The sequence below is a fragment of the Phytophthora cinnamomi genome, assembly GCF_018691715.1.
Source record: "Phytophthora cinnamomi strain GKB4 chromosome Unknown Contig2, whole genome shotgun sequence".
Classification (NCBI taxonomy): domain Eukaryota; phylum Oomycota; class Peronosporomycetes; order Peronosporales; family Peronosporaceae; genus Phytophthora; species Phytophthora cinnamomi.
Window position 1 is genome coordinate 1,242,920 of NW_027150935.1, and position 12,499 is coordinate 1,255,418.

The window sequence follows — 12,499 nt, forward strand, 5'->3', positions numbered from 1 at the left end:
CCCATGAGCATACTGACACCGGCGTACGCACATGCAGTATCCCAAATGGAGGCACAGAAGCTAGGCATTTCCACATCGAAACCTGAGGAACTTGCGCTTGGGGGCGAGGCGAATGACCGGTCGGTACAGCAACGTGCGTCAAGAAGTAATATGGTCGTTCGCTCCGCGGTGGCACCCCGTATCGACGCTCTAATCGACTGCGTCCGGTTAGCTCGGCCCAGGTGGCGGCATGCCTTGGGGAAAATGCTGAAGCACGGAGCCAACTTATCGAGGCTATCCGAAGGGCTCAACTCAGTCGTGCTCTGTGTCGCATTGGCTTATCACTGCCGGTCACGGAGTACCCTATCTCACTCAGTGGGCACGAAGGAACTGAGTTTCTGCTGAATCGACTTCTACAAAGGGTCTTATCCGAGTTCGTGCGCCAAACCAAGCCTACGCTGCCCAACTTCGTCGAAATGATTCGAGGGCAGACGCCGAACGACTACCGCCCGAACAAAACCGATGCGCCCTACTATGATTGAAAGGCTGTGCACTGGGTACGAGCAACTCGTATTGCTAAAAACTATTGCGGCAGAAGGTGTTCCCGTGCGCGTCAACGAGGAGTGCGGATATCAAACAACTCGACCTGCAAATCACGGTTCTGCTCGAAGGCGATTAAATGTGCTGCGGAAAAACATTCGAAAGGAGCAAGTCTGGTGGCGCTGTCTGGTGCTCGACAAGGACATTCTAGATCTCTGGCCTGAAATTGTTATAAGCCCTTTCGGAGTGTCGGACAAGGCTGGCAGTGACCCCGCCACGACCGGGCGAACCATCCATGACCTGTCCTACCCGGAAATGCTCTCGGTTAACGACATCACGGATCAAACCTCGATACCAAAAGCAGACTACATTCACTGTGATGCAGTCGCTGAAGAAATCCTTCGGCTTGATGAAGAGTATCCTGACGCCGAGGTTAAGGTCATGACAGGTGATGTGGCTTCTGCTTTCCGAAATATCAGCATACATAGCGGCAGTGTCCGCTGGTTTGCAGGTCTCATTGAAGAGGACGACGAACTAATTATCGATCTTTGCTGCCCGTTCGGCTGGACCGGATCACCAGGCTACATCGAAATTGTGGGCGGAGCTATCGCATATGTACATGGTTCTCACACCAATGCGGACTATCCAAACGGATTTTTTTTAACTACCACTGGGTGGATGACCATGTAAATGTCACCGCAGACGTTCGCACGAACTGCACCGACATCGGGTGGTCACTACGTTTCGCCATAACCGCGATGCTGGGGGCTAGCGCTGTCAACGAAGCAAAATTTACCAATTGGGCAAGCAAACAGTAGGTGCTAGGTCTTGAATTTGACTGCGATACCAATTCTGTCTGGATGCCTTCTGACAAGGTCGCGAAAGCCCGCAATGCAGTCGCGGTGGCCTACCACACAACAATCATGTCCAGCCGAGCATACCGCTCCCTCCTAGGCAGCCTCCGGCATGTGGCAACGTGGATCCGTCCAGCTAGACATTTCTTGCAACGGCTTCGCCAACACGAGAACCACTTGCACCGTTACCAATGTGTGTCCGTAACCTCGGCAATGAAAGCAGATCTGCAATGGTGGTGGCCTATTCTACACGCTTCACGCATGAATGGCGTGGCGCTGGAGTATTTCAACGGCCTGTCGCCTCCAGACATGACGGTCGAGATAGACGCGTCGGACTACGGCTTGTGTGCTCTGGATGTCTCCTCAAAGTGTGCTCTAACATACCAGTTTACACCGGAGGAGCGAAAAGTGGTGGCAGAGTTCAAGGCAACGGGAGACAATGGCGTCGACATCAATTACCGCGAGTTCCTATCGTGCGTCTTTGCTGTTCACGCCTGGGTCAGCGCTGGTCGTACCAAGCATCGCAAGGGTCGCGACCGCTTCACGTTCACTTTCGCATCGACAACGGGTCAGCAGTCGTCTGGCAAAACAAAATGGCATCGCGCAACCCGCGAGCGCAGGTGGTCATCCGACTACTTAGCTGGTGGGAGGCGACGCTCTTCCTACGATTTTCCGCCCCTCGCATCCCTGGAGTTGACAATTTGCCCACGGACGCTGGTTCGCGCCTCGGTTCTCATGGTTCCTTTGCTAGCAAGTTTGCTTCGTATACTGTTGGCTGGTCCCAGGCGTCACCGAGCCTGGATATCAGCGGACTGACAACGCTCTGGCAACGTATCTCGGAGCTCACGCAGTTGCCGACTCCACGTTTGCCAAGTACTCCGCGGTCTTGAAACGATGGCAAGCCTGTGCATCTTATCGTAGAATTCCCGTTTGGTTATCCGGTCTCCATGCCAGGGCCCGTGTTCAACACATTTCGAAGTTCATTACGGACGGATTTCAGCATGGTTTTGGTTCCAGAAGCCGGTTCATAGCTCTACAATCATCGCTGTGCTCCATGGTATCAAGCATTTCTTCTCTGCTGTGGGCATGCCTTTCCCAATCGACCACCCGCACAACAGCATGCTGCTCAAATGTATTCGACGATTGGATCCATCTCGCCGCCGAAAAGCCCCTGTCTCCATTCAACTCCTGGAAACGTCTTTTCGGTCCCTTAACCTCGTGGATCCAGCGGCGTAAGCCCTTTGGGGGGGGGCATGGGCTTGGCATTATTTTTTCTTCTCAGACGCTCCGAAATCGTTGCCGTTACTCAAACATCTTTCAAGTAGTTCACGCTTCGCGCTGAAGCCATTTCCGTGGTCGATGAGCAAGGCGACCGCACGAGTGCCCCAGGTCTCGCCTACGCTGTGTGGGTCAAGCTGCGTGGGTCCAAGACTAATCAGCGCGGGTCAGCTACGGTGAGGAAGCTACATCGTTCCGGTCACGAGTTCGTATGTCCCGTACTTGGAGCTCTACCCCTCCTCCAGGCAAGGAAAAACCTCCCACAAGATATTCCGGCTGCTGTCTACCTCTCAGCGCACGGGATCCCCGCCAGTGTTTCTACAAAAGAATTCGCTAGTGCGATCAAGAAAGCAGCCACCGAGCTGGGGAACGATGCCAGCACTTTCAGTTCCCATTCACTACGGGCAGGAGGACCGACACATCTTTATCGAGCTGGGGCCGACGCCATGACGATCCAGTTTCACGGGCGGTGGGCGTCAGAGGCATTCAAGAGCTACACTCGCCTGTGCAGCGAGTCGGTTTCCAGTTTGTCTAGCAATATGATGCGAGGCTCCAAGGGTGACTCAAGACTACGTTAGTGGACGTTTAATGCATGACCATCTCGGACTGGGAGGTAAGCTCTCCTCGTCCCCTGGTAGTATCGAGCTGATGGTCATAGCTAACTAAGCGCCCACTAATCGTAGATTGAAGTTGCCCCTATTGAAGTGGAAACGGGAGTAGGTAGCTTTAGAAATGATGTAGTTGCGTCGCGTAACACAAGAAAGGATTATCTTGCGCTCGTTTGCCACCGAGATTGCATTCCTCTCGTGCACTACGAGAAGCGCTTACTAATAACGCAGTACCGCACACAACAACCTCAGACGCTGATACGTAGTTTTACTCTCTATATGCTGTGGATCACTGACTAAGGTAATAATCCACGTACCTTCGAGCGCTCGGACCAATCCCATATTTTCGTTCCAAGAGCTAAAGACACTGATATCAGACGGGAAACTGTCAATTATTGGAATAATTGGGCTGGTGCTTGCTACATGTACACTGATTGATCTTTTCCGCTGTTGGTAATCGGTAGCAATCTCAACTTCATGCGAGAAGCCCGCTACTCAGATGCACAGGAGCAGGAACTTGACTCGCGCCTAGTTCATGGTCCAAACGTTCAAACGCGACTTGCAGGACCTTTAAGCACGTCCGATCTTCCAGCACGTCGGATCTTCAAGCACCGAGCGCGATAGCATAGTAGTGGAGCGAGCTGGAACAGCGAGCGTAACGGATTGTGACGAACCGTTTATCAAGTAGTGGTGCGAGTTGGCACAGCGAGCATAACGGGTTGCAACAAACGGTATGCCATGAGGTAGAGCGAGCTGGAACAGTGAGCATAACGGGTAGGGACGAACGGTTTATCAAGTAGTGGAGCGAGCTGGAACAGCGAGCGTAACGGGTTGGGACGAACCTTACACCCGCCGGAGCCAAGCGGAGGAGGGCTGTGGCAAATAGTGGAGGGAACTGGAACAGCGAGCGTAACCGTCTGCGGCTAACCACACACACACCGCCGCGCAGCGGCGGTGATCGGCTAGTCGCTGCTAAGTGCTCATCTCTTACTTCCATCCGAAATAGTAGTTTGTATGTTAAATTATAGGTCCCCTGAGTCCATGTGGAATAGTTGTTTCTGTGTTAAATGATAGTTTCCGCTTATTGCAGCTATACATCTATAAGAGAGCTTGGGGAGTTGGCGACCAAACACCCCCACTATTGGCGTTTCTATCCAAAACGGTACCATACGATAATTAATATTGCGTGTGTTCCCCCCCCATCCACCCTCAAACGACACGCCCGCCAAAATGGCGCACTACTTGCTTCAGCTTCGTGTGCACCACACCGAAGATCGCGCCGTTCCGCACCAGTTTCACGTGACGAGAAGATCACATGGACCTACAACAGCATTCGACGAGCGATGGATGCGTTGGTGCTGTTAACGGGACATCGAAACCAGCCTTCACGATCATGCGAATTCCAGGCGGGTTGCCATGGAAACTCGTCCACGTATCACCAGAGTACCATCAGACGGAAGACGTTACGAAATTGATGAATAGACACACTGGACAGGCATTGTCTTCACAGCAATACCTCAATCGGCCATCTAACCCTGGACCGTGTTAACGGAGATATGAACAAGCATTCTATGTAAAACCCTCCGACAGCAGCGATCGAAGCAGCTCAAACGCGACCACCATTACAGTTGGAAGCCCATCACGGAAAAAGTGAACCAACGGGAATCGCCATCTGCTTGCGGGCGTGCAACGTTGACTCAAAGCCCGCAAAAAATATGGCAGCAGCGGGGAATCTTGACCGACTACCAATGCCGCACAATCTACAGAATCACACTAGGAACCCTCAGGATGTACTACGACAACTAGCCTGTGTGCCCTGAAATGCCGTGCAGGTGTCACAAGGAAACCACTGATCATATAATATGGTCTTGTGACAAAGCACAACTCTCATGGAAACGTTGGCTCGACGCTTGGCTTGACCACTCGAGCACACCCAGGGAACACACCTCTCTCCAGAAACGTTTAGCAGTACGCCAAGCTCCGCCACCTACGGTCGACTTCATGGCAAGGTCCCAGCAGTGCACAGCGCGATGGACGACCCACCACAACGCAACCATTGCGACAATTTGGGCGATCTGGTCGACGGTGACACAGGTCATCCTCTGGCGCCTTGGAAATCAGCGCATATTCAAGAGAATTCCATCATCGGTGCAAGACACCACAGCAGCTATTTGGTAGCAGGTGCCTACCAAGTCAAGGCCATCGCCAGCGCTTGGGTAGCCCAGCCAGCTAAACAGATTTAAGGCGAGCATCTGGATATATGCCTTCGAATCATGAAAGCCATTACGGTCGATCGCGAGATCCGACAAATGGATATGTGGCTAGTACGCTACCACATCAGTACACCTGCTGCAGTCACAGTGAACGGAGCGTGGGTGATATACCGTATCCAAGACGACAGCTCCCGGAGCCTTCACGCAGCATTTGAGTCCGCGAGGGCACCGCTTGGATAATGCGAAGTTGATATTGCTACACGCCTTGAGCGCCATAGATGCACGAGTCAACCCTGCCCAATTTCTCCTGCGAGTGGAAAGTATCGAAGCGGCAATACCGCTCCAGGTATCAACAGGCCGACCCTAGGATGTTCTCGACCAGACCCCGTCCAATGCCCTCTACGATCAAGTCCTCTGCAAATTCATCGCCGTTCAATGGGGCAAGCCGCGGCTGGCCGCAATGGAAGCGACCAAGTAGCTGGCCAAGGCTACCACGTCGACAACGTACGTGATTCACTCAGCTGGGAACACCTCGACGCCAAGCCCAATGACGACCTACCTCGAGCGGACAGCCCAGCACCTGCAGGATACGGGCAGAGCCAGTGAAGTGCCAAAACCCACTCGAAAGGCGGATTCTATTCAAGACCGCCCAAAGTGCATATCAGGTTTCTATGGGATAAAACTCCAGGCCAGGAGAGCAGATATCTCGGCCCACGGTAGAGAAACAGAGCATTCATGCAGCGACGCAGGCCTTAGTGCACTAGGCCGCGTGCTGCAACAGGCTTCATCGCGAGGAAGCTGTTCGTGGCGCTGTTGTTCGCCTTCGTCGTGGTACGCGCCCGGCTGTTCACGCCCGAGCACGTGCCCGGTCCGCCCGAGAAGATTTTGGCGTCACCTGCCAGCGACTGGTAGTGCGCGTGCAATTCTTGGGACGAAGATCATGTTCCTGCTTTCAATAGGATGAAGATATAGGAATGACTCACCGTTATGGTAGGTATATTGAAATAAAGTTAAATACATACGGCAGACGTAGGGTGGCTGTGGAAGCATCTAGAAGCTCTCATCCGTCTGGTCTGAACTGAGGGGGTGGCACTCTTCGTTTCGCACGCCCTCCCACAACACTAGCTTCCTTCCTGTTAAACTGGTAGCACTTGTTGGTCCCAGAAACCTGTCCACAAGGAGGCCATGCCGACGAACGCCAAGTTACTTGCCGAGATCGACCGGCTGAATCAAGCGATGGCAGAGCGCATACCGGCGCCGAGTAGTTTGTCCAAGTTCACCGGCAAGAGGGGAGAGGACGTTCGCGAATGGCTGTTCCAGATCGAGAATGCCTGCCGCATCAAAGGTATCCAGATCGACGACGCAAGCGTGCGTCGGCCGGGTCGGCTATGGAGAAGCCGGCTACCGAGTGGTTCCTGCACTGGTCTTCGACGACAAGATGCGAGGATCACAGATGGGGGATTTTCCGTGAGCATGTGCTCCAACACTTCGAACCGTCGAACGACCAGGTCGTCTTGCGTTAGAAGCCTCAGCGACTCAGGCAGTCGGCGGACATCGAGCTGTGACGAGGCTCGCTCGGATCTCTCCGGCGAAGCCGTGAGTAGCCTGCCGCCAACGCACGCTTTGCCCCACGCACGACCCTTAGTGGATGGGAGAGGGCGGCTGGCTTCAAGAACTGTCGCTTCAACAAGAACTGGCTTGGAGAACATGGACACACTCTCGGCCGAAGCCCCAGGTCTCAGCTGGGAGTCTCAGCTACCTCGCTAAGACTGCTGTGACTCTGAAGCCACGATGACTAAAGTTGACTATGGATTCGCTTGACTCCTGTGAAGTTTGAATTGCAGTCACCCCGCTGAGCTACGCTGAGCTCGGATATTCCGGATAGACACGTGGTGATGGCTGGATGCGTGGCGAACTGAGTCAACCTGGTCTCAGCTGAACTCGCCGCGACTCGGCTGAGAGTCGGTCAGCTTTGGTGGTGAAGGCGCTGAAGTCTCCAAGTCTCTACTGGTAGAACTAAAGCCCCCATGTTTCAGCTTGGATCACTGAGACTAGCTGGTCTCAGCTAAAGCCCGTTGGTTTCACATCTTACTACTCTGAGCTTGGGTGGTCTCAGCCGGAACAGCTGGAATCTGTATGTCTCGGCTCAGATGTTTCAGCGGGATGTGCTTGGGCTCAGCGGGCGCTCCGGAGTCTCCGTTTGCCAACCCAGGTCTCAGATGATGCGGACACTGGTGGACACTTATGCCGGGGTTCTCAGTTGGAATCGCGCCTGAGACTATGGGGCCTCAAAGTAGCCGATGTGTACACGGTAAATGCGCGATGCTGGATAGTCGCGTCATCAATGATGACGGACTCATATATCAGCCAGGATGGGACCAGTTGTACCCAGATTACGACACCCAATGAGTCACTGGGGATCAGCTACGCATCGCTGAAGCTTCGTTGAAGATCAGCTGAACCCATGGCTGATCATGCTGGATTTTGCTGAGCTCGGTCCATTATTGGCTAAAAATCAGGTTGAAGTGCCAAATGCCTTAGGTACACTGGCAGCTCTCATTACGCTACATTAAGCTCGAGAATCCCGAGATTCTGAGTGAAGCCATGCAGCTGGCCGTCAAGTACAAAGTTACGCACTTCGTCGAAGCCGAGCGCGACCGACAGTCTCGTCAAGACAAGGGAAAGATTTCATCTAGCCAAGCTCCCAAAGGACACATGCCATATAAGGGTAAACCCTTCCGTAGCGAAGGGCGCTTCAAGTCGAGATCGGATCCCAAGCGCGCCGAAGGTCCCACCTGCTCTTACTGCAAGAAGTCTGGCCACATCAAAACCAACTCCTTCATCTGGAAGAAGGAGCAACAGAATCAGGAAAACAGGCAGCCGCGTCAGTGAAGGAGGGTCCTGGGGTGACTGAGAGCGTAACCGGAACACTTGAGTTCGAGAATATTAGCCTTAACGTTCTGAGTGAAATCCTCTGGTGTACAAGTCATGGCAGCTCAGCAACTGGTGAGATCAGTGTCGGTGACAAACGTCTCGCCACACGAAGCATGCTGTTGGACAGCTGAGCCACCACGATCTACTTGTCAAAACGTTGGGTCGAAGTACACCAACTTCAGTCGACAACGTTCTGTGACAAGAGCATTCATGTCAAGTTGGGAGACAATCCAATCGTCGAGGCAGAGCTGGACGTTCTGCGGATGGAAATCCGGATTTCTGGGCTAGATGATGGTACAGATGTGTGGCTGTAGTCTACCAGATCCCAGACGAATTCGACTTCATCCTTGGGATACCATTCTTCGAGGACATGCAACCACAGATTGACTGGAGAAGTCAACACACCGAAGGCACGAGAACGAAGATCCTGCACTGGAATCGAACAGGGGAGACCTGTACGCCAATCGAGGAAGGCGGACAGATGATTCCCTCTGGGCTTCGGAGATCGAACGAGGCGAAAGGCCTGACGGCGAAAAGACCTGATTCCTGTCGACGAGGTGCCGCACTGGAAACAGATGTGAAGCGTACGGTTGAAGCCGTTGGCGACGCAGTGCAAAGGACGAAGACCCCAAGTGTTGTCCGCGGGCAGAAATAAGATGCGCAGGTTGACAAGGGTTCAGCTGGAGAAGACGACGTTGCGACGTCAAAGCGCGAGAGCTGCTGATGAGAGCAGTGGTACCAGGGGCTGAGCTACCGTCGCGGAGAAGATGTTCATGATGGGCATTGAGAAGATGTTCATGATGGGTATTGTACACTCCAAATACACCACACACAAGAAACTGCGGAAATCACGACCAAGAAAATTGACGAACCTGACTTCATGTTGGCGCTGTCGAACGAGACGACCAAGGAAGTAGCACGTTCACTGCAATGGCGCGACGAACCCGACAACGTTGTGAGTTCGAAAGCGCAACGCTATCTGGAAACAGACTGGGACACCTTCCGAGAGAATACATCATTTAGCTTTCTGACGGAGTTTAAGGACAATGTGTTCCGCCCTGAGCTACCTGAAGGTTCGCCAGAGAAGCGTGAAATCAAACACCGGATCGATGTGAAAGACCCGGACCGCGCCATGAATCGACAACAGTGGCGACAGTCACCGGAACAGCAACGCGAGATCGTGCGATGGGTTGAAGACATGGTGCAGAAGAAGAGCGTAGGACCGAGCATCAGTCCTCACGCCGGTCCAACATTTTGTGTCCGAAAGCCTGTCGGGTGGCGGTTCGTACACGTCTACTGATACTTGAACTCGATCACAGCACGGCAAAGTATTCCGATGACTAGGAGTGAGGCCATCTTGAAAGCCATGTCTGGAGCGTCCTGGTTCTTCAGGATGGACCTTATGTCCGCGTACTAGCAAGGATACTTGACACCAAGTTTACTGCGTTCCAAGCGCCAATCGGACTCTGGAAGTATCTCGTTCTTCCAATGGGAGTCTGCAACGCGCCAGCAACGACGCACTGATATCGAAGCTGTTTCGAGACTTGAAGGACACGAAGTCGTTCTACGATGACGTTTACATCTTCACCAAGTCACCGAAAGTCGACGATCATCTGGACGCACTACGTAAAACGTTGGACATCTACAAATTGTACGTCAAACTGCCCAAGTGTGTCATCTGCGGCGACTAAATCCTGTGTCTCGGAGATTTAAATAGCGCGAAATGAACTCAGGATGAATCTGGACAAGGTGCTGACCATCAATGACTGGCCTGTACGCGGACGCAAGATGATCTTCATAGCTTTCTCGGTTAACTGATAATGTTCAGCGATTCTGTCTGGAGTATGCGTCGCTGACAGCAGCCATGTTTGCACTATTGAAGAAGAACAACAAGCGGAACGCCAAAATCCATTTCAGCGATGAGCAACTCAAGAACTTCGAGGAGCTGAAGCGCCTACTTTGCAACCCACCAGTACTACACCTGCGGGACTTCAGCCAGTCCATGCATTTGCGTACCGATGCAAGCAAATTCACTGTCGATGGAGTCCTATTTCTGGTTGTGGTCGCAGCTGAGCGTCCGATCGCGTACACCAGTCGCAAGATGAGGTTAGCGGAGGTCAATCACCCAACCCAGCAGCAGGAGTTGCTAGCAATCGTACACGCGTTGGCAGCATCCAGAATAAATTGCCTAGACAAGCCACCGATTGTTGAAACGGACCACAAAAGTCTCGAAGGATTTTTCACGCAGAAGATGGCAAACCGAAGCCTCGCGCGCTGGTTTGATATCCTTGCGGAGTACCAGCCGACGTTCTCGTATCTTCCCGGTGCGAAGAACGGCATCGCCGACGCTTTGAGCCGAAAGCCAGACTTGCAGCCGGAGACGAAGTTCTTCCACGACTTGAGTGTTACGAGTTTTGCTGACACGTCCATCGGCTTGGCAAACAGCGAGGTGACCGGTGACTCCGAGTGAATTGATCGAATCAAGAAGTCGTACAAGAAGGGCCGTGACGCACAACCAGTCTTGACAGCGATCAAGCGATGCAAGTCCGATTCGAGGCCGAAGCGTGAGCAACAGCAGCACAAGAAGTACCGATGGTACTCCGAAGCAAAACGGTTTGCTCTGGTACCAGACACCTGCAGACGACGCTCCACGTATTGTCGTACCCAACGATGTGAAGTTGCGCCAGGCAAGTATCAGCGAGTGTGATGACACCAACTACGGCGGACATCCCAGTGCTGAACGCACGTACTTGACACTAGCGCGCCATTGGTACTGGTAGAAGATGTTAAAGTCCATCCAGAGGTTTATCGCCGACTGTGAGCCTTGTCGGAGAAACAAGCCGCGGTTGAGGCCTCCTGGCTTGCTCGAACCATTGAGTATCCCATACGAACGTTGGAGGTCAACCTCCATCGACTTCATTACCTATTTTCCGCGAACGAATCGGGGCGCCGACTCCATTTAGGTCGTCGTCGATCGGTTGACCAAGCGTTGCCATTCCGTGCCAACTACCAACAAGGCGAACGCTGAAGGTGTTGCTCGACTCTTCGACATCTGGGAGTTGCACGATATGCCGACAAATATCGTCGCCGACTGCGACCGGGAAGTTCGTGTCTGCCTTCTGGCACGACATGCCGACAAATATCGTCGCCGACTGCGACCGGGAAGTTCGTGTCTGCCTTCTGGTAACTCGTTTCAAAACCATCGGGACGAAACTTAGCATTACCGTAGCACACCGAGACGGGCAAACTGAACGCATGAACCGAACCTTGGAAGCGTATCTCCGATGTTTCGTTGGTCCACTTTAAGATGATTGGGACATCTGTAGCGGGTCTAACTTGACTCACTACATTAGCTTACACGTTGTGCTACGTGTATGAGGAAGCGCAAGTACTTAGTAATTACTTATGTTAATTATATTTGAATACACAAATATAGTTTAAATCAGATAAGACTCCAAGTGACTTAGATTAGGTAAAATGAGATCTGTATTTGTGTGTAAATTGATCTTCCTCCTAGAACTGCTAAAAATGTTTATCATCTATGAAAGGGGTTGGCAGCGGCTGGCTGTCAGAGCCCCGCCATTATGCACGTCTCTAATTGGTAGAAAGATGCTGCTTTCTACCAATAGGATCTTTGGGTAGGTGTGGACCACTCATTGTGGTGGCCCACTTCAATGTATCCATTGATGTGTCTTACACCAAGGTGAGGAAGTATCTAAAACTTTTAACAGACAACCTATTTGTTAAATTCACAAGTGGCTTGCAGCCACTTGTACGTGTAACCCCGTTACATCATCCCCCCCTTAAGGTTAGACGCGCGGGGTCCCCGCACGTCAACCTTTTGGAATTGACCATTCGTCAATTCTCCGCGTTTGGAGAAGAAATCCGCGCTCATTCAACGATGAGCGCACGTCAGAAGAAGTCTTCTAAGTCGGTGGGGAGTCATCTCTCCATCGACGACTACTTCGAACGCCAGAAGGCGAAGTCCGGCGACGTCGTCGACTTCGACGACAACGATGAAGACATGGAGGACGAAAGGACTCGTCCTCAAAGTGCAAGGACTCAGTGTCGAGTGAATAGCTCGACCCTCATG

General features: G+C 52.6%; 2 protein-coding genes across 2 annotated transcripts; both read left to right on the top strand.

The window, feature by feature from the left end:
• Window positions 1–1,634: 1,634 nt before the first annotated feature.
• IUM83_12357 (uncharacterized protein) lies at window positions 1,635–6,384 on the top strand (the record flags this gene model as incomplete). The annotated part of the gene is made up of 2 exons (XM_067936978.1): window positions 1,635–1,941; window positions 6,254–6,384. The coding sequence occupies 2 exons, from the start codon at window positions 1,635–1,637 to the stop codon at window positions 6,382–6,384; spliced, it is 438 nt and encodes a 145-aa protein (XP_067800136.1).
• A 273-nt stretch (window positions 6,385–6,657) lies between these two features.
• Window positions 6,658–10,876, top strand: IUM83_12358 (uncharacterized protein; the record flags this gene model as incomplete). The annotated part of the gene is made up of 2 exons (XM_067936979.1): window positions 6,658–6,840; window positions 10,709–10,876. 2 exons carry the CDS (start codon window positions 6,658–6,660, stop codon window positions 10,874–10,876), a joined length of 351 nt encoding a protein of 116 aa, XP_067800112.1.
• Between the last annotated feature and the right edge of the window lie 1,623 nt (window positions 10,877–12,499).